The sequence below is a fragment of the Schistocerca gregaria genome, chromosome X (genome assembly GCF_023897955.1).
Source record: "Schistocerca gregaria isolate iqSchGreg1 chromosome X, iqSchGreg1.2, whole genome shotgun sequence".
Lineage (NCBI taxonomy): Eukaryota > Metazoa > Arthropoda > Insecta > Orthoptera > Acrididae > Schistocerca > Schistocerca gregaria.
Window position 1 is genome coordinate 443,121,266 of NC_064931.1, and position 18,404 is coordinate 443,139,669.

Consider the following 18,404-nt stretch of genomic DNA (forward strand, 5'->3'; position numbering starts at 1 on the left):
CGAAAAGTTGATAATACACATTTTTGGCTTCAGGAAACATCAAACAGACTTGATGAACTAGGTCAAAATATTATACCATTTGGCATTATGGAAAAAGGGTAAATGAAATATTTCAGCTTTTTATTTTTATATCAACTGTATCTGAAACGATGGGAACAGTAAACAAACATTTGCGTAGTTAGTTCAGAAGTTCTATGATATGGTCTTCTCACCTGAACTTATGAGCAAACTTTGGCTACAAAAATTTGGCTTTGTAAATCGCTTCTGTCTTCATATCCTCACATTTTGAGTATACGCTGGGTGGAAACCTCTGATAATTTCTGACCTCCATAATGTGAGAATTTCTACATCTACATTAGATCTACATCCATACTCCGCAAGCCACCTGACGGTGTGTGGCGGAGGGTACCTTGAGTACCTCTATCGGTTCTCCCTTCTATTCCAGTCTCGTATTGTTCGTGGGAAGAAGGATTGTCGGTATGCCTCTGTGTGGGCTCTAATCCTTTTGATTTTATCCTCATGGTCTCTTCGCGAGATATACGTAGGAGGGAGCAATGTACTGCTTGACTCCTTGGTGAAGGTGTGTTCTCGAAACTTCAACAAAAGCCCGTACCGAGCTACTGAGCGTCTCTCCTGCAGAGTCTTCCACTGGAGTTTATCTGTCATCTCCGTAACCCTCCGCGATTACTAAATTATCCTGTAGCGAAGCGCGCTGCTCTCCGTTGGATCTTCTCTATCTCTTCTATCAACCCTATCTGGTACGGATCCCACACTGCTGAGCAGTATTCAAGCAGCGGGCGAACAAGCGTATTGTAATCTACTTCCTTTGTTTTCGCATTGCATTTCCTTAGGATTCTTCCAACGAATCTCAGTCTGGCATCTGCTTTACAGACGATCAACTTTATCTGATCATTCCATTTTAAATCACTCCGAATGCGTACTCCCAGATAATTTATGGCATTAACTGCTTCCAGTTGCTAACCTGCTATATTGTAGTTAAATGATAATGGATCTTTCTTTCTTTCAGACGTCTGGCAGCGTTATTGAAAATTTAAGTACCCTGAAACTATATCTTCTGAGATGAGCGGGGATAGCCTAATACACAAATATTTCCGCCTTGCTTTCCTTTTAAATTTAAGTGATACACTCTTATATAAAAATAAAATATGAGTATTACTGATTTTTATAAAGGTGTAAAGAAGAACTAAAAATGTTCAGTATTGCCAAGTAATTCAGTTTCAAATGTAATACTGAACATTTAAAAAAATCTTGTTGCCACCAGGCTAAATGAATATTTTCTGGCAGCTTGAAATACATTCAATCCTGTGATATCTTAACAATAAGTGACTATTATTGTTACTAGTGATAAACATTTTAACGTTTCCAAGGATTCACGGTCAAATCTCTATGACCCTTTGCCACTGTAGCCGTAATTCGCGATGTCGCTGGATCATCATGATTACTCTTAAGGGCCGTCTGCTGGGGGCCCCCTATGTTAAAGAATGTGCCCTGAACGGTGTGCTCCGAAAGCCTTATGCCTGCACGAGCTCTGTACTCTCTCGCCAGATACACCACAGTTCGCCGCCTATCCTGATTAACAGAGAGGACAAACATCCGACCTCTACCTTCTCTGACACGTGGTATCCGATAACCTGTCGTCTTCTCGTGGTTTCACTGCCCTTCAGCCACTTCCTACAGATACTCACCACGGTAGAACACGAACAGCTGACCATCTTCGTCGTTTCCGTGATGCTTGGTCTCACGTGCCAGACCGTAGCAGTCTGCTTTTTGTCAAAGTCGCTTACGTAAGTGGATTTTCCCGTTCGATATAATGATGCCCCATTTGTCTCTGGTCCACTTATATACTTCCCTTAAAGCGACACCACCAGACGTGATTGTGTTTAGTGGAGGGCTGTGGTCATAATCTTTTGGCTAACAAGTGTGCCTAATTACTTCCTCTCTGAAAACTCCTTTCAATCTGACCGCATTGATACTCTTGAATGCCGTACTACAACCGTCATACAGAGGCTTCTGGTATTCTCACATACGAGAAAAGTGCAGTTCACTGCTCCCTGCTTGCACACTACCTCTCCCTAATCAAGCACTGCCCCTATTTTCTACGCGAACAGCGGAGAGGAATTTTTCATCTGGAGCCAGTTATGCCTTTTACACGATCGCATCACCCCAAAAATTTCCACAGAACCGTAAAAAGAATCATGTGAAGCACATACAACACTGCATCACCATCGACGAAGACTTGAACATTATCAGGATCTCCATCAAATTAACGTTCAACCTACGCACCTGTACCACCACGTCGAAATACATTTCATATGATTCAGATATATTCATTATTTAATGTTCTATTTAATTTACGTTAGGTTGTAGAGTTTAAGAGGAGCAATAGAGGGAATAAAATTATAATAAAAGAAAACACAATATCAGACTGTGAAATTTGTCGGACTGTCGGTTGCTTAACAAAGAAGGACTTTTTCCTTCCTTGGCGCACCTTTCTGGGCTCGGATGTAAGAGCCTCAGGTCGTTTATTCAACCAAATGTGCATCAACTTCAGAGCCAAATGAAACGTAATGAGTGTTTTTCACCTACCTCCCTAGTCTCGGTCTCGTCACACTTGTTGCCAACGAGCATAACGGGGATTGTAGCGAGCTCGGCCCCCTTCATGTCGCGGATCACCTCCCAGATGGGTCGCAACTCCTCCAGCGACTGACGTGACGTCACGGAGTATACCAATATGAAGGCGTGCCCCTTCGATATGGAAAGCCGCTGCATCGCTGGGAACTGGTGAGAGCCTGTCGTGTCTGTGATCTGCAGCGTACATATGTTCTTGTTGCAGCTGATCACCTGCGGAGATAAACCAACTCATTATTACATACAGGCGGGACAGTGAACGGCGTCGATAGTTATACCATGCGACTTTATACACGCTAAGAGAGGAAAAAAAACGACACACCACGAAGGAATTATGCGAACTAGTCGGAAATCGTAAGATGTGACGTGCAATTATAGAGAAACATATTATTACAATGTCAGAAAAAACTAAATGATTTATTCAAGAAAAGAGCTACATAAATTGGGCGAGTCGATAACGCGTTGGTCCACCTCTGGGCATTATGAAAGTAGTTAATCGGCTTGGCACTGACTGAAACAGTTGTTGAATGTCCACCTGAGGGATATCGTGCCAAATTCTGTCCAAATGGCGCATTAGATTGTGAAAATCACGAGATGGTTGGAAGATTCTGCCCATAGTGCACCAAATGCTCTCATTTGTCGAGAGATCCGGCGACCTTGCTGGACAATGTGCGGTTTTGCAAGCACGAAGATAAGCAGCAGAAACTCGAGCCGTGTGCCGGCGGGAATTATCTTGCTGAAATGTAAGCCCAAGATGTCTTGCCATTAAGGGCAGCATAACTGGGCGTACAATAACGTCGACATACCGGTGCGCTGTAAGGTTTCCTCGGATGACAACTTATGGGATACTGCTATCAAAAGATATGGCAATCTAGACCATCACTCCTGGTTGTCCAGACGTACAGTCAGTTCCTCAAAAAAGTGTAAGCCATAATTTGAAATGTAACGTCTGGAGCGACATATCTGGCAGTGGTCTCGAATCTGTAATCAATGCGCTTTTGCACAGTCTATAGATAAACAGTATGGCAGTTGAATGTTTTGTTTTGTCGGTTGCAGTTTAAAATGAGTGCAAAATATCTGAAGCGTCACGAGGCAGTGTTCCTTCTAAATCATCAAAAGGGACCAAAGCTTTCATATGGAACTGCTGCTAAAAGTCTTAGAAAGTCAAACACATTCGTTGCGAAGGGGGTCAGACGATATTTAGAGGATGAGAAAGTGGATGGTTTACCACAGAGAGGGCTATTTGCATTTATTTACAGCCAATTTAAACGCTTTATCAAATATGCCTTCTGAGCTATTTGGTTCGTACGAAGCAAACTGGTTGCTTCAAGAGGATAATGATCTGAAACATCGTAGCCGTTCCTGTATATCATGGGAGTAAGACAACGTGGTGCCCACGATGGATTGGCCTGCAATGCCTCCGGATACAAATCCGATCGAAAATGTTTGGTCATATATTAAGATGAAGATTAAAAGAAAGCCAATATACACTTAGATGCAGCTGTCATATAAAATCAGGATGATATGAAGATCGTTACCGAAAAAATATGCAAAAAAATCTCGTGAAAAGCATGCCAAAAAAGTGTCAAGCTATGATCCATAATACCGGCCGGGGCGGCCCAGCGGTTCTAGGCGTTATAGTCTGGAACCGTGCGACCGCTACGGTCGCAGGTTCGAATCGTTCCTCGGGCTTGGGTGTGTGTGATGTCCTTAGGTTAGTTAGGTTTAAGTAGTTCCGAGTTCTAGGGGACTGATGACCTCCGAAGTTTAGTCCCATAGTGCTCAGAGCCAATTATGATCGATAATGGGGGATATTGGATTAACTATTAGGTAATTGTGGAATTAGCAATAACATGTATTTTCATGTAAACGTATATGTATAATAGTGTCTTTTATTTCATACAGATAACGGCGAATACTTTCTTGTGGAACCGGCTATATGCCGAGAGACACTCAGGTTGGTATCCCATCGCTGTCCCGGGCGTCTCCAGACACGTCTTCAGCCTGGAATCTCACTGACTGGAGTATGATTGTCTTCAGCGATGAGTCCCACTGTGAACTGAGACCCGATGACCAGCGAAGACGTATCTGGCGACACACTGGACAACGGTTGGTTATCAACCCGCGTGTCGCCTACTATACTTCTCGACAACTAGGAGTGATGGTCTGGGGTGGCCGCTTCTATTACTTTCGTTGTCATTTGTTGCACCCTTAGGCATAGCGATACGTATTCTTCACCCCGTATTGTTGTCCACCATGGCAAACGTTCCTGGGCTCTTGCATTTTAGCAAGATACAACTGGCTCGCAAACGGCGAGAGATTGTACTACTTGTCGTCGTGATTGGGAAACCCTACCTTGGGACTGTGCGGACCCTCCCGCCGGAGGTTCGAGTCCTCGCTTGGGCATGGGTGTGTGTGTGTTGCTCTTAGCATAAGTTAGTTTAAGTAGTGTGTAAGCCTAGGAACCGATGACCTCAGCAGTTTGGTCCGTTATAAATTCACACACACTTGAACATTTTAGCAGACCATACCTTGGCCAGCAAAATCGCAGAATCTCTCCCCAGCTGAGAACGTTTGGAGCATTATGAGCAACATCCTCCAACCAGTTCGTGATTTCGACGATCTAACGCACCAATTGGATGGAATTTGGCACGGGATGCCTCAGAAGGACACTAAACGTTTGGAGCATTATGAGCAGCATTCTCCAGACAGCTCGGGATTTTGACGATCTAAAGCGCCAATTGGACAAAGTTTGGTACGGTATTCCTCAGAAGGACATTCAACAACTCTATCAATCAATGCTAATCCGAATAACTGGTTGCATAACGGCCAAAGTCGGGCTAACGCATTATTGACGCGCTCAGTTTGTGAAGCTCTTTCTCTTCAATAAATCATCCAGTTATCCTGGAATTGTAATAATTTGTTTTACTGTACATGTACCTCATATCTATCGATTTCCTCCCTATTCACATAATTCCTTCGTGATGTACCTTTTTTTCGCTTAGAGTGTATTAGAGTAAATTGGTGTGCTGCTGATTTAGTTCCTTAATAGCAAACAGTTACAATTAATAATGAGAAAACTGCAGGAAATGGACTTAGTCTATAAATAGTGTCAATTTAGTTATGTGTTGTACGGTCCTAAGAATTGGAGAACATTATGTAGGTGCTGCATTTCTCTTTCTGCCCGAGTGTTTCCATAACTACCCCAGTGCTCAAAAGACAAGCACTATAAAGAAAAGTGTGCATAGTTTATAAATCTGCTGTGAGGAGAGCTACAGGACAAAGAAATTATTGGCAATAATATATTTTCATATATTTATTTATTTGCTACAAGAACTTAATGGACCACCATCTAGATACTATGACGGACCGAGTATTCCGTTAAGGGCACAACGGACAATTTGCCGTTACAATACTAAAGTCATTTGCATTTACGGTATTCAGTCACAATTTCGTATACACTTTCTGATTATAGAGTATAATAATGATGTTAAGAATAACAGTCATTGTAATGAAGCCCGCCCGGTTAGCCGCGCGGTCTAACGCACGGCTCCCGGGCTGGAAGGAGCGCCTGGTCCCCGGCACAAATCCTCCAGGCGGACTTGTGTCGAGGTCCGGTGAGCCGGCCAGTCTGTGGATGGTTTTTAACGGTTTTACATCTGCCACGGCGAATGCGGGCTGGTTCCCCTTATTCCGCCACAACTACACTACGTCGTCGATTGATACACAAACAAGTTCTCCACGTACGCGTACACCACCAATACTCTACCACGCAAACATGGGGGTTACACTCGTCTGGTGTGAGACGTTCCCTGGGGGTCCACTGGGGGCCGAACGACACAATAACCCTCAGTTCGGTGTGGGGCGGCGGAGGGGTGAAGTGGACTGTGGTAGTCGTCGTGGGGTTGTGGACCACTGCGGCTGCGGCGGGGACGGAGCCTCTCCGTCGTTTTGATTTTTTCAGTCGAATGTCAATCGCGCTGCACAGTGAGAGGGGACAGTCGTTCTGCACACGGTATCGATACGGAAGTACAAAATACACACAGAGCGGAATATCTGCAGCTGCTGGCAGTCTTTGTGTGTTGGAAAAAGGGAGAGAACCCTCGTACTACAGGTTCGAATGCGGTAGAAATAGCACAGATGAATGTTATAACATGTGATGTCTTGCGGGGCTCCCCACACTGACGCGGTTTCTGCCGGTAGTGTCACAGCGATGCAGCATTTTCTTCGATCGGCTGCTGTTCAGGACATGTACAGATAAACTAATTCATTCTCAAATGATTTTAATGAAATTTGTCTCCTAAAAAGTTGACAGTTCCACATTTTACAGCACCACATCGCTACCTGACAACAAATTACCTACCTTTTCATTATCTGGACATATTTTTTATTATGTTGCGAATTTAACTAACCCATTCGTAAATCAGTGGCTGGGTACTTTACATCTTATGCACTGCAGGTGATATATTGTGATGTAATGGATGTGGCTAACATATCGAAGTTACGTTTAAGGCGGAATGAAGGGTGGTATCTGTTTCCAGTCTTGACAAAATAAAATTTAAATAGTATGATGTTAGGAAGAATTCCGCTAACAGCTGGTAAATTTTTGTTTATTAATACACAACCAGTTACATGGGCCAAAGCTACATCACCAGGAGCAACATTGTGAAAAGCGAAGCACTGTGTTATTAAAATTAATAATGGAGTGTCAAAAATACATTCAAAACGTTAAAAGATCATAGGCATACCCATCGCTTATAGTAAAAATTTACTCTTCACTGAACATTGTCAATACAACAGCTAGTGAAAGGTGACGGAGACGTGCTCCATTCCTTTATGACAATTGCTCATAGGTGCAAGATGAGATTACTGAGCCATATTTTAAAATTTACCTGCTTCTTTATGTGGAATGTATCAAGTGGCAGCGTCTTACCGGTGCGACGGCAAGGTAACCCAGTGTTGGGCAAAGTAAAAGCGGCCGGCACGAACGACGAAGAGAGACTAGTTGGCTGGTGAAACGGAAGCTATCCATGGGGACAGTGTTACGTCATGTACTCATGACTAAGAGCGCTGCGTCGCTAACTTTACAAGCGAGAGTAATACAGAAGTTTATTACGTACTAACATCTAAGCGTAAAAAAATCAAAATTAGCCATAATGCTATGGTGCTTTAATTCTAACTGATTATTCAACATGAACTGTGCATTTTCTTTCTTATAGCTAAAAATTTCTACATTCTTCAGTTTATTCGAACTATGGCTTTTGCCTTCTTTATGAAGTATTTTTAAATTTTTTAAAGAGCTTGTGATGCTATGCCGCTCTTCGCGTAGGTGCTCTGTTAATGCAGATCGGGGTTATTTGAGGAACATCTTAACTTAAATACATTACGATCTGCATTAACAGGGCACTTAGGCGAAGAGGGGTGTAGCATCACAAGCCCTTCAGAAAATTTAAAAACCTGCATAAAAAGAAAAAGTCCATATTTTGAATATATTAGAGGAAGCATAAATTTTTATATATATAAAAAAGAAAATGCACAGTTCTCGTTGGACAACCAACTAGAAGTAAAGTAACATTGAATTTTGGTTAATTTTGATTGATTATGCATTTAGATATTAGTTCGTAATAAAATTCTGCATTATTCACGCTTGTTAAAGTAACGACCCAGCGCGCCTAGTCATGTGTGTATGACATCGCTCTATCCACATGGATAGCTTTCGTTCCGCCAGCCACCTTGTCTCTCTCTGTCGTCCGTGCGGGCCGCTTTTGCTTTGCCCAACACCGGGTTGCCCTGCTGTCATACCGGTAAGACGCTGCCACCTGATATACTGCACATAGTAATCTGCATAGAGTCGTGACTAATCATGTCAGCAATGACAATTTTTTATCGCCAGTCCGGGCCCTTTTAAAAACTTTTACCGTCCTTTCACTATAAAATATTTTTATTTTTAGATACGGGAAAATTTTAAAACATGGCTCAGTAACCTCCTGTTGCACTTATCAGCAGTTTGTCCTAAATTAATGGAGCACGTCATCGTTACCTTTCACTCGCTATCGTATTGACAATACTCAATGAATAGTAGATTTCGGCTAGAAACGCTGGTATGCCAATGATCTTTTAACGTTGTGAATATGCTGTAGGTATTCCTTTATTAATTTTAATATCTACAGAATTTGGTGACACAGTACTTTGCTTTTTACCACGTAGGTAGCACCTGATGATGCGACTTTGCCCCGCTGCTGTTATGCGGAGAGTGGACGAACAGGCGCTGCCACTTTCTCTGTTTTACTGACTATAGTAGTTAAGCTCAGTCCTTATGCAATCTGCCAGACACAGACGATTAACCCCCTTAATGAAGGAGAACGAAAAATATCTTACACTAGGATCAAAAGCAACGTGGAAAACAACGACAGAAAAATTCAAGTTGCAGTATTGTTCAGTCACTATGTATTGTTCCTGCGTTTCACAGAGAATTCTGATACCAAAATAAAAAAATAAAAAACTCTTGGCAATCATTCCCATCCGATATTAACTGTGAACTGGCTTGCAGATTTCTTTTGGATTTGCAGCAGTATTAGCGACTTATTAACTCCAGCTGCCTTACACAACTTTTATTTTTAGTAACAGTGACCAGTTATGAGACACGTATTCATTCGTCGAACCGTTAGCGTTATGTTTTTTTCTGCCACTAGACACCAAGATTCAGACAGCCGTGTTGCAGAGACAGACTAGAGCAGAAGTGGTCATAAAGGAATGCTGTGAAATGTGTTATTAAACAAGTAAGCAATTGCAATAAAGGTAAACATATGCAACAAAATGATTAATGGCCGTCGAAAGCGAAGTACTAAGTATGCGTATTTAATGGTTATTTATTGCAAGAACTAATTTACTGATCAGTTTCTATAAACTTCTGTTTTGTCCATTAGTAAGGAACAAAATTTTTCAGGTACATAATTCCAATAAAACAAAAGTTAATATAGATTTCTCTCTTTTAATGTCAATAAAGGAAAGAAAATGTAAATAATCCATCAGTTTATTTTCGCTTACAGGGAACATTTATTCAACTCTCTTCTACTTAGGAACTTTCTAAGTTGCTGGTAGTTTTAATTAGCCTTTCCATTTACTGAATGTTGTTTCGTCAATACGAATTTCACAACACCAACAATTTTGAAGAGTCATAACAACTACAAAGAATATTGCAAAGGTAACCCGATCAGTATCGAACTATCATATATAATTTACTGATATCTTCTACAAAATTATTTTCTTGTAATTGCTTTAGGAAGATATGGGTGTTACGAAAAGACACGTTTTTTAAGATACTTGTTTTAATATTTTGACAGCGAAATTAAAGTCTTTCACTGAAAAATTAACAGTGTAAACAGGTGCAGCTTTGAAACATTACAAGCTTTGGTCATCTTGATCATTTCTCGGTCTCCACAGGCTCTTCAATTAAAAAAAGAGTTAACTGGAAAGAATACTTAAATTAATGGTATTTTATGAAGAGTGATGTTACTAAACCTGCCGTGTATTTCATATGAAAAGACGTTCTTTTAACTCTTCCAATTTTGAAGTAGCTATGGTAATTGCCTAATCTGTAATTGTCAGTACTTTCACTATTGGTTTTGGTATCAATCTGGTCAGAAATGGATAAGCTAGAATTCTGTATATTTCACAAAAATCGGTGATCAGAAAAGTGTTTGAACCTAAAAAGTAACTTAACGTGGCTTATTTAAAATGAATCACTTACTTATGATGGAAACATCCTATGGAGAAAATTACAACTGCCAAACATTGAAGCTTTGACTGCATTGTTCAATTGTACGGCTGTGAATTTTAGTAAACCAGTAATTAATTTACTCTCGTGCATGATAATTTAAGAGATGCGCAGCCACCATAATGGATCTGAAAATAGGGCAGTCGCATTGAGGAGCTGTAGCCAGAGAGAAAACTCGTCACAGCCAATGAACTCTAATGGAATGTAATAAGGAGCCCACAATAAAATTCAGTGCGGAAAATAATAAGTAACAATAAGGAACAAAACAACAACTAAGATGAGAAGCAGAATGCTTCATACATATTTGCAACCATAATCAGTTTCGCGTTTTCGAGGGAAATGGTGTCAATGGAAGTAGGAAATGATAGCGGCCGGAAAGCGGAGATGAGTGTAGCCTACGAGTCCATCAGATTATGACATAATTAGAAAAGTCGTTACTAAAAGTTATTAATTTCCGTCCGTCATTACACTTCTCGAATCGGAAATCAAGGGTTGGAGCGGAGAAGACGATGAACGGAGGTCTCTGAGCCCGAGTAATTCACTTTTTCACGGAGATCAGCCTGTATTTTTTTAGCCGTTGGATATTCTCCTCTGTAGTAATATCCAAGTACAGTTCTACACACGAGCTCTTCGTTAAAATCGTCAGAGTCGGTTGATTTCCTCTCACGTTCGTATCCGTTTCTTGGAGAATCGAAACACTCATTCATGTCTGGTGATTCTGCCAATGACACAGATTTGCTAATATGGCCTACAGTTGACTTGGAGACACACACGCTTTAGCAGTAAGTTTACGAATTTGCCCCAGATTTAAGTTATTCCTCGCTTCTTCACTGTCGGCTAGATCTGTAAAAATCTTGACTACATTCGATATGATAATTTTCGATTGTTTACGAATGTCTTTCCGTCCTTTACGCACACCGACCGGAGGACTACTACAAGTAGGCATTTGCTCCTGGATTGTTGTTCACCACACGTGAAAGCACTTTTCTAAAGACAGTAAGACACTGGGGTCAGACGTGAAAACTCGATATAGCACGGTACCACTGAGCTTTCAGCTGCTCTAACCTACCGCACCGCTGATTGTACCTACATGGAGCCGGCCGCGGTGGTCTCGCGGTTCTAGGCGCGCAGTCCGGAACCGTGAGACTTCTACGGTCGCTGGTTCGAATCCTACCTCGGGCATGGATGTGTGTGATGTCCTTAGGTTAGTTAGGTTTAAGTAGTTCTAAGTTCTAGGGGACTGATGACCACAGCAGTTGAGTCCCATAGTGCTCAGAGCCATTTTAACCTACATGGCAACAAAGCCGAGAGGCGTGCGAATCACAGCCTGCAGCCCCTGTAGGCTGCTGGCGGCGGTCGTGACCTTGAGGACTCTACTTTCGTGCCGGCCACTCTCTGCAACGACCCTACAACTCCAGCACCTGATCTAATTGGAGTAACTCCCTACACTCTACAGGATAGCTCAACGCCTTCTGTTAAATAGGAACATACGATGTGGACTGAAAAGAGTGAAAATTCAAAATAATATGAGCGATGAAGTAGACATACACGCCACGCCAGTCAGTATTGAAGGGTTAAGAAGAAAGATCCACGAAATGAAGGAACAAAAACCTGCTAGCTTGGACGATATCCGCGCTGAACAAATAAAGGATTTGGGGCCTGCAACCCTAAAATGGATATTGCAGATGTGTCACTATCATTCACACTCCGAAACTGTAGAGGAAAGCCAAGGTGGAAGTCTTTATAAAAGCTGGGAAAGGTCCTACAGATCCACAAAACTTGAGGCTGGAGTCACTACAATGTCATGTCTCCAAGGCATTTAAAAGAACGTTTCTTGACAAATTTTTTGAAACAACAGAGACCAAAATCATATCGGAAGAAGAAGGATCTATGCCTGTAAATCATTTTATGGAGAAATACTCAGCCTCACCCAAGACCTATAGGACGGCATCGAACGGAAGTAGAAAAGTGGAGTCGCTTTTAGCCGCACGCTGTCCCGAGCGGTTCTAAGCGCTTCAGTCTGGAACCGCGCGACTGCTACGCTCGCTGGTTCTAAACCTACTTCGGGCATGGATGTGTGTGCTGTCCTTAGGTTAGTTAGGTTTAAGTAGTTCTAAGTTCTAGGGCACTGATCACCTCAGTCCCATAGTGCTCAGAGCCGTCTGAACCATTTTGAGTCGCTTTTACAGAGCTCTCGGCTGCCAATGATACTGTTAACCAGTCATAGATGCTCGTTAAATTTTATGACATGATTAAGGAATTTCGAGTGGCAAAACTAGTGGAATATATCATTCAGAAAAGGCGTTTCCATGAGAAACTGTAGGGGAGGAATAGCGGCTGGAGAAGGTAAAAGGGTAGTCTATCCCATCACAGTGTCCTGTCACAAATGTTTTATAACACCTACAAAAAGGCCAGCCAAAGTTACACACTGCCCAGTCACATTAACGTGAGCACCTGTCAAATGAGGTTCTGGATGACAAAGATATGGATGTGGAGCCACGCCAACTTCATTGCCGTGGCCAGCCACGCTAGATTTATCGGTTGAGAATACATGACGCGAGCAGCACGATCGAGGTGATCCCACAGATTTTCGATTGGGTTTAAACCCGGGAGTCTGGTTGTCAGGGAAGTACACTGCAACCTGTGTGATACCTATTATTGTCCTGCTGGTGGATGCTGTCGTGCCTAAGAATAACAAACTTCGCATAGGGGTTAACATGTTCCCCAAGGATAGATCCATACTTGTGTTAATATACTGTGTCGTCCAGAATGACGAGTTGATCCAGGGAATGCCACGAAAACATTCCCCGCACCATAAGACTCCCTCCTGGTTGCAGTGTGTTTGCTTGCAGATGTATCACGACTTACACACCACTGATCATCCGTCCGACGATCTGAGGTCAGCTGTCGTCACTCAGTGGTCGTCCAGTTGTGGTACCTGCAAGGAAATTCCCGCCTTCGTCGCTAATAAACAGCAGTCAGCATGGGTGAATGAACTTGGCGCCTGTTGCGCAGATCAACGTTGGTTGAACGGTCGTTGAGGAGGCACTGTTAGCACTGTTGGTAGCCCTTCGGCTCATCTGGGCAGTCAACTGCTCAACAGTTGCACGTACGTTATCTCCACAACTGTGGTTCACCTCTTTCATCTATGGCCAGTGGTGCATCACAGTTGCCTCGGCGCCAATTTTGGCTAGCGCAGTTTTGCCGTGCACGGTATACTTTAACGAAGGCGGCACGCGAATTCATTACAAACTTAGCAGTTTTGGAAATGCTTCCATACAAGGCCTGGAAAACAATCATCACGTCCTTTTGGACGACAGATAACTCACTTCGTTTCCATATTACGACGACGACTGCACTGTTTCACGCGTACTCATGACACGCTTTATATAGCCTCCACTGCTGGAGCTGCTACCTGCCATCTGTGAATGGTTAGGGCACGTCGACGTCGAACTTAGGCGGTGGTCACATTAATGTGAGTGGACCGTGTATATGGCAATGATTCTACCATGGACACACAAGGAAAGTTGTTTGAGCAAGTGGAAGTGAAACTGAAGCGGACTGCCGAAGACTTAGCTGTCTACTACAGAGAAAACTTCCTCGAGTTAAATCCCTGTCAATCTCCGGTGTATGCCTTTTTCCTTAGAAATAATGACGTACATAGGCAATTAAAAGGGGTGTGACACGGTCAGGAGTTAAGCCCCGCTTACTCGCAAATATATTTGGATATCCGGCTTGATAGGACTCGGAAATTTCGGAAGCACTGTCAAAATGTGAAGAAGAAAGTATGTGCAAGGAATAATATCATCCAAAATCGCACCAACACGAAAAGGGGAGCTCAGCCTAAAATTCTGAAAACATCGGCTGTCGCACTATGTGTTACGGAGTAAAGTCAAGCGCCGGCACGCCAGTCGGGAACGACAGAGAAGAGATGGCTCTGAGAAGAAGCCAGCCAATTGCACGCTGACCAGACCTCCCTCCAGGACAATAACGCGACAGTTGTGGCCCTTATGTGAACAGGACACAAGCGCTGCGACCGACTGCTGACGCCCCAGTTCAATAGCACCTTCAAGATTAGCGACTTGGCTAGCTGCGTCAACGCTAGACACTTCACTTGTACTCTCTATGTAGCACAGACTTGAGGTTGTCTATACTGAAGAAGATTATTTTATATGTTCCCCTTTGCTTGCGAAACATCTGTGAAATTGCCAAAGTTAAGTACTGTAATTTTCTTTTTCTCAATACAACTCATTAATACGATTGGTTTGATTGTTCGTCTAACGACCCGAGTATGCAGGCTTCCTAGACAGTATGTTATCTTTCGCTGTAGCAGTGTATGAACCATCTATCTGATACAAATATGTCGACGTGGCCATAAATGAGACACTGTGCATAGTATCTGGCTGCCTAAAACAACAAAATTACCCCATTGTCGCTATACTCCACCCATAATCAGAAGGCAAGTTACATGGGAGTACGAAAAGAAGAAACAGTATGATGATCACAGGCACCAGTTTTACGGCTACAAAATGCGGCACAGCCAACTGAAGCCCTGGCGAAATTTTGTACGAATGACAGGCCCTTTAGATGGGCAGCCTGAAATGCGGGTAGAAAATTTATGGTAAAACTATATTTATCAGACGCTTACAAGCCTACAAACAACTGGCTGCTGGGAATCATCAACTGTTTCTGATAAGAAGAGCATTAACCGCTTAAGAAGTGGGGTCACACAGAGAAATAACAACCTAATACAATGGAGACAGAAGGAGAGCGACTCGTGTGAATGTGTCCCAATACGATATGCTCAAACATAGGCAATACTTGCACAGTGGTAGACTTATCATAGCAAACGACAAAGTCGTCCATGTGGCTGATTACTGCGAATATGAAGTATAGTTGTTGATCCAGACAAGTAAAATAAGTATGTATTAACATAGAGAGTAATATATATGTCAGAATGATTTGTAAGGTCAGAACCACCATAGGGAGGCGCTCATTTCAACATTTTTAGTTGTAATAAAAACAATATATTTCTAATGACGGTAATTTTTTACCTAATTTTATAACATGTCATGAACACTATTAGAGTGCTCTAGTTTCCTAGATGGTAAATAGGCGGCGCAGCTGCGCCACATGGTCTTCCGCCCGGGGTCTTTCTCGTCTTAAAAGTGTTGCAGACAGTCAGTCTGTTAGAAAAAAAAAAGGTTCAAATGGCTCTGAGCACTATGGGACTTAACATCTATGGTCATCTGTCCCCTAGAACTTAGAAATACTTAAACCTAACTAACCTAAGGATATCACACAACACCCAGTCATCAGGAGGCAGAGAAAATTCCTGGCCCCGCCGGGAATCAAACCCGGGAACCCGGGCGCGGGAAGCGAGAACGCTACCGCACGACCACGAGCTGCGGACTCAGTGTGTTAGAACGGACATTAGGTGATGAGTCTGAGTAGTTTTCGGCAGGAGACGAACTTAATTTCTGGCCGGCAATCTAGCCGCATGACTTCAACACTTTGAATTGAGTTGGTGATGGGATTTGAGCAGCCCGCAAAGACTTCTGCTATTTCACGATCCGTTTGAGTGATGTACGATTTCGTAACTGAAGATCATTAACTTGGCACGAATGTTAGTTTACTACATGTTGAACTTCAGCGGACAGTAAATCAGCATCGCTATTGAACTACAGTAATGTATTGTCTGGACTTCGACTTTTCTTTTGTTTTATTTTAAAGGTATCTGGTTAAAGTGGTAAATCTGCTAAATATACCATTTGATATTTCACGAAATTTTAGCTGCACCCTGCTAAGATCTTAATTCCTTAACTTAAGGAGGAATCCAACACGCATTTAGTACTTTTGTGTGGGAACACCGTATTTCTTTTTGCGGTATTAATGAAGATATAACTTACAGTGTTCAACTTAACGTTGTTACTGCGTTGAATACATACGTCATTATTTTATTTCCACTGAACTCATTTTATTGTATTATTTATTAATAATTGAAGTATATGCTAGACTTCATGTGTTTAAACGGTGCTGGTCTAACAAAACCTACCATAGAGAATTCGAGCTGTTATTAGGGCAGGATCGTTCACTAGCTGCAATAAGTCGCAGCACTAACTGAGAACAAGGACGCAACACATCCTGATTATGTTCTTAACTGCGGGGAATCGGCTTGCAAACTGCAAAAAATTTGGTAGAGTAACTGTGGTGTCACCGCCAAACACCACACTTGCTAGGTGGTAGCCTTTAAATCGGCCGCGGTCAGTTAGTATATGTCGGACCCGCGTATCGCCACTATCAGTGATTGCAGACCGAGCGCCGCCACACGGCAGGTCTAGTCTAGAGAGACTCCCTAGCACTCGCCCCAGCTGTACAGCCGACTTTGCTAGCGATGGTTCACTGTCTACATACCCTCTCATTTGCAGAGACGAAAGTTTAGCATAGCCTTCAGCTACGTCATTTTCTACGACCTAGCAAGGCGCCATATTCAGTTACTATAATCTGAACAGATAATATTGTGAATCATGTACCGTCAAGAGCGACGTTCATCATTAATGGATTAAAGTTAAGTATGAAACTAATTACGTCTGCTTTCTGAATTCTCATTCCTTGTCGTGTTCCAGACCTCACGTCAGTGTAGTTCTTTCCTTCTCACGCCAGCCTGCGTGAGGTAAAACGCGTACATTTTGGCCTCCTCTAGTGACACGGTGTTGGCTCTTCTGCCAACACAACAGTAACGTTTATCATCTCGTCATTGACAAGTTCATTAGAGATGGAATACAAGATTATATTGGCAGAGAATGTGGAAGGAAGTAACCTTTGTTCTTTGCATCCTTGTACTTGCCTAAAGAGATTTAGAGATATCACAGAAACACAAAATCTGGATGGCCGGATGTGTATTCGAAATTCGATCCTCCCGAACGAGAGTGCACTGTTGTTAATCACGGGGCGACCAAGTACGCTGGCTGCTAAATGTTTAGCAGATACTTATTCAACAGTTAATAAAACTAGGGTTAAGGTTTCGGAATGAATTACCACTCTGTATCGGTGTTTGCGCTGATTGGAAACTTCCTGGCAGATTAATTCAGTTCAGTTCATTCTGGAAACAGTTCCCCAGGCTGTGGCTAAGCCATTACCCGCAACGTATTTTCTCGCAAGAGCAGTAGTCGGCAACGTCCGGGAAAACTTGTGTGAAGTTTGGAAGGTAGTAGAGGAGGTGCTGGCGGAAGAACAACTGTGCGGGAAGATCGTTAGTCGTTCCTGAATACGTCTTTTCAACGATGAACTTGAAGAGGTTCCCTTGTGTCATTCGCGCAGATCTAATGACGAAAAACAACAAGGAAAAAAATTGATTCAACGAAAAGAAAAAAAACCTCTTTGCTGAGGTCTAATCACCCTCTGTAATAAAAAAAACTAATGTTTTCGACGATAGACTTTGTAAAACATCTTGTGACGTCCACACAAAATCCCGCTATAGCCATAGAGCCATGGACGTCAGGTCGTATAGAGGAGCCGACTGTGCGTCAGACCACTTCCTCATTGTGTGCAGGCTTAAACTCATGTTCACCTACATGCATAAGAAGAAGGGGACACTAGTACCTGCTTTGAATGTTGAGAAACTACGAGAAAGTGCCATTAAAAAACAATATGCTGAAGAAACCAAAAACCGTTTTGATGTCCTAGAGACCCTCTAACCAAGAGAGAAGGTGGAGGAAAGGTGGAAAGAAATAAAATCCACCGTACTAAGTGTAGCGGAGGATATATTGGGCAGAAAGAAGATAACGAAGAAGAGGAAATGGTTCTATTAGACATTCCAGAAGGCTACAGAAAAGAGAAGGGAGATGGGAGAGGAGTGGCTAGCTGACAGAGAGAATGAGCAGAAAAGGGAACATTTTATCAACATCAGAAGGGAGACAAAGCGAACCCTAAGAGCATAGAAGAGAATATATCTAACCAGTTTGCTAGAACAAGTTGA

General features: G+C 42.6%; 1 protein-coding gene across 5 annotated transcripts in view; it reads right to left on the reverse strand.

Annotated features, from left to right (window-relative positions):
• Window positions 1-18,404, reverse strand: part of LOC126298635 (GTP-binding protein Di-Ras2) — an 847,028-nt gene that overhangs the window by 67,116 nt on the left and 761,508 nt on the right. For all 5 annotated transcript variants that reach the window (XM_049990046.1, XM_049990044.1, XM_049990043.1 and 2 more), the window contains one exon: window positions 2,608-2,862. In XM_049990046.1, the coding sequence (XP_049846003.1) occupies window positions 2,608-2,862 (255 nt within the window). The remainder of the gene's footprint in view (window positions 1-2,607; window positions 2,863-18,404) is intronic.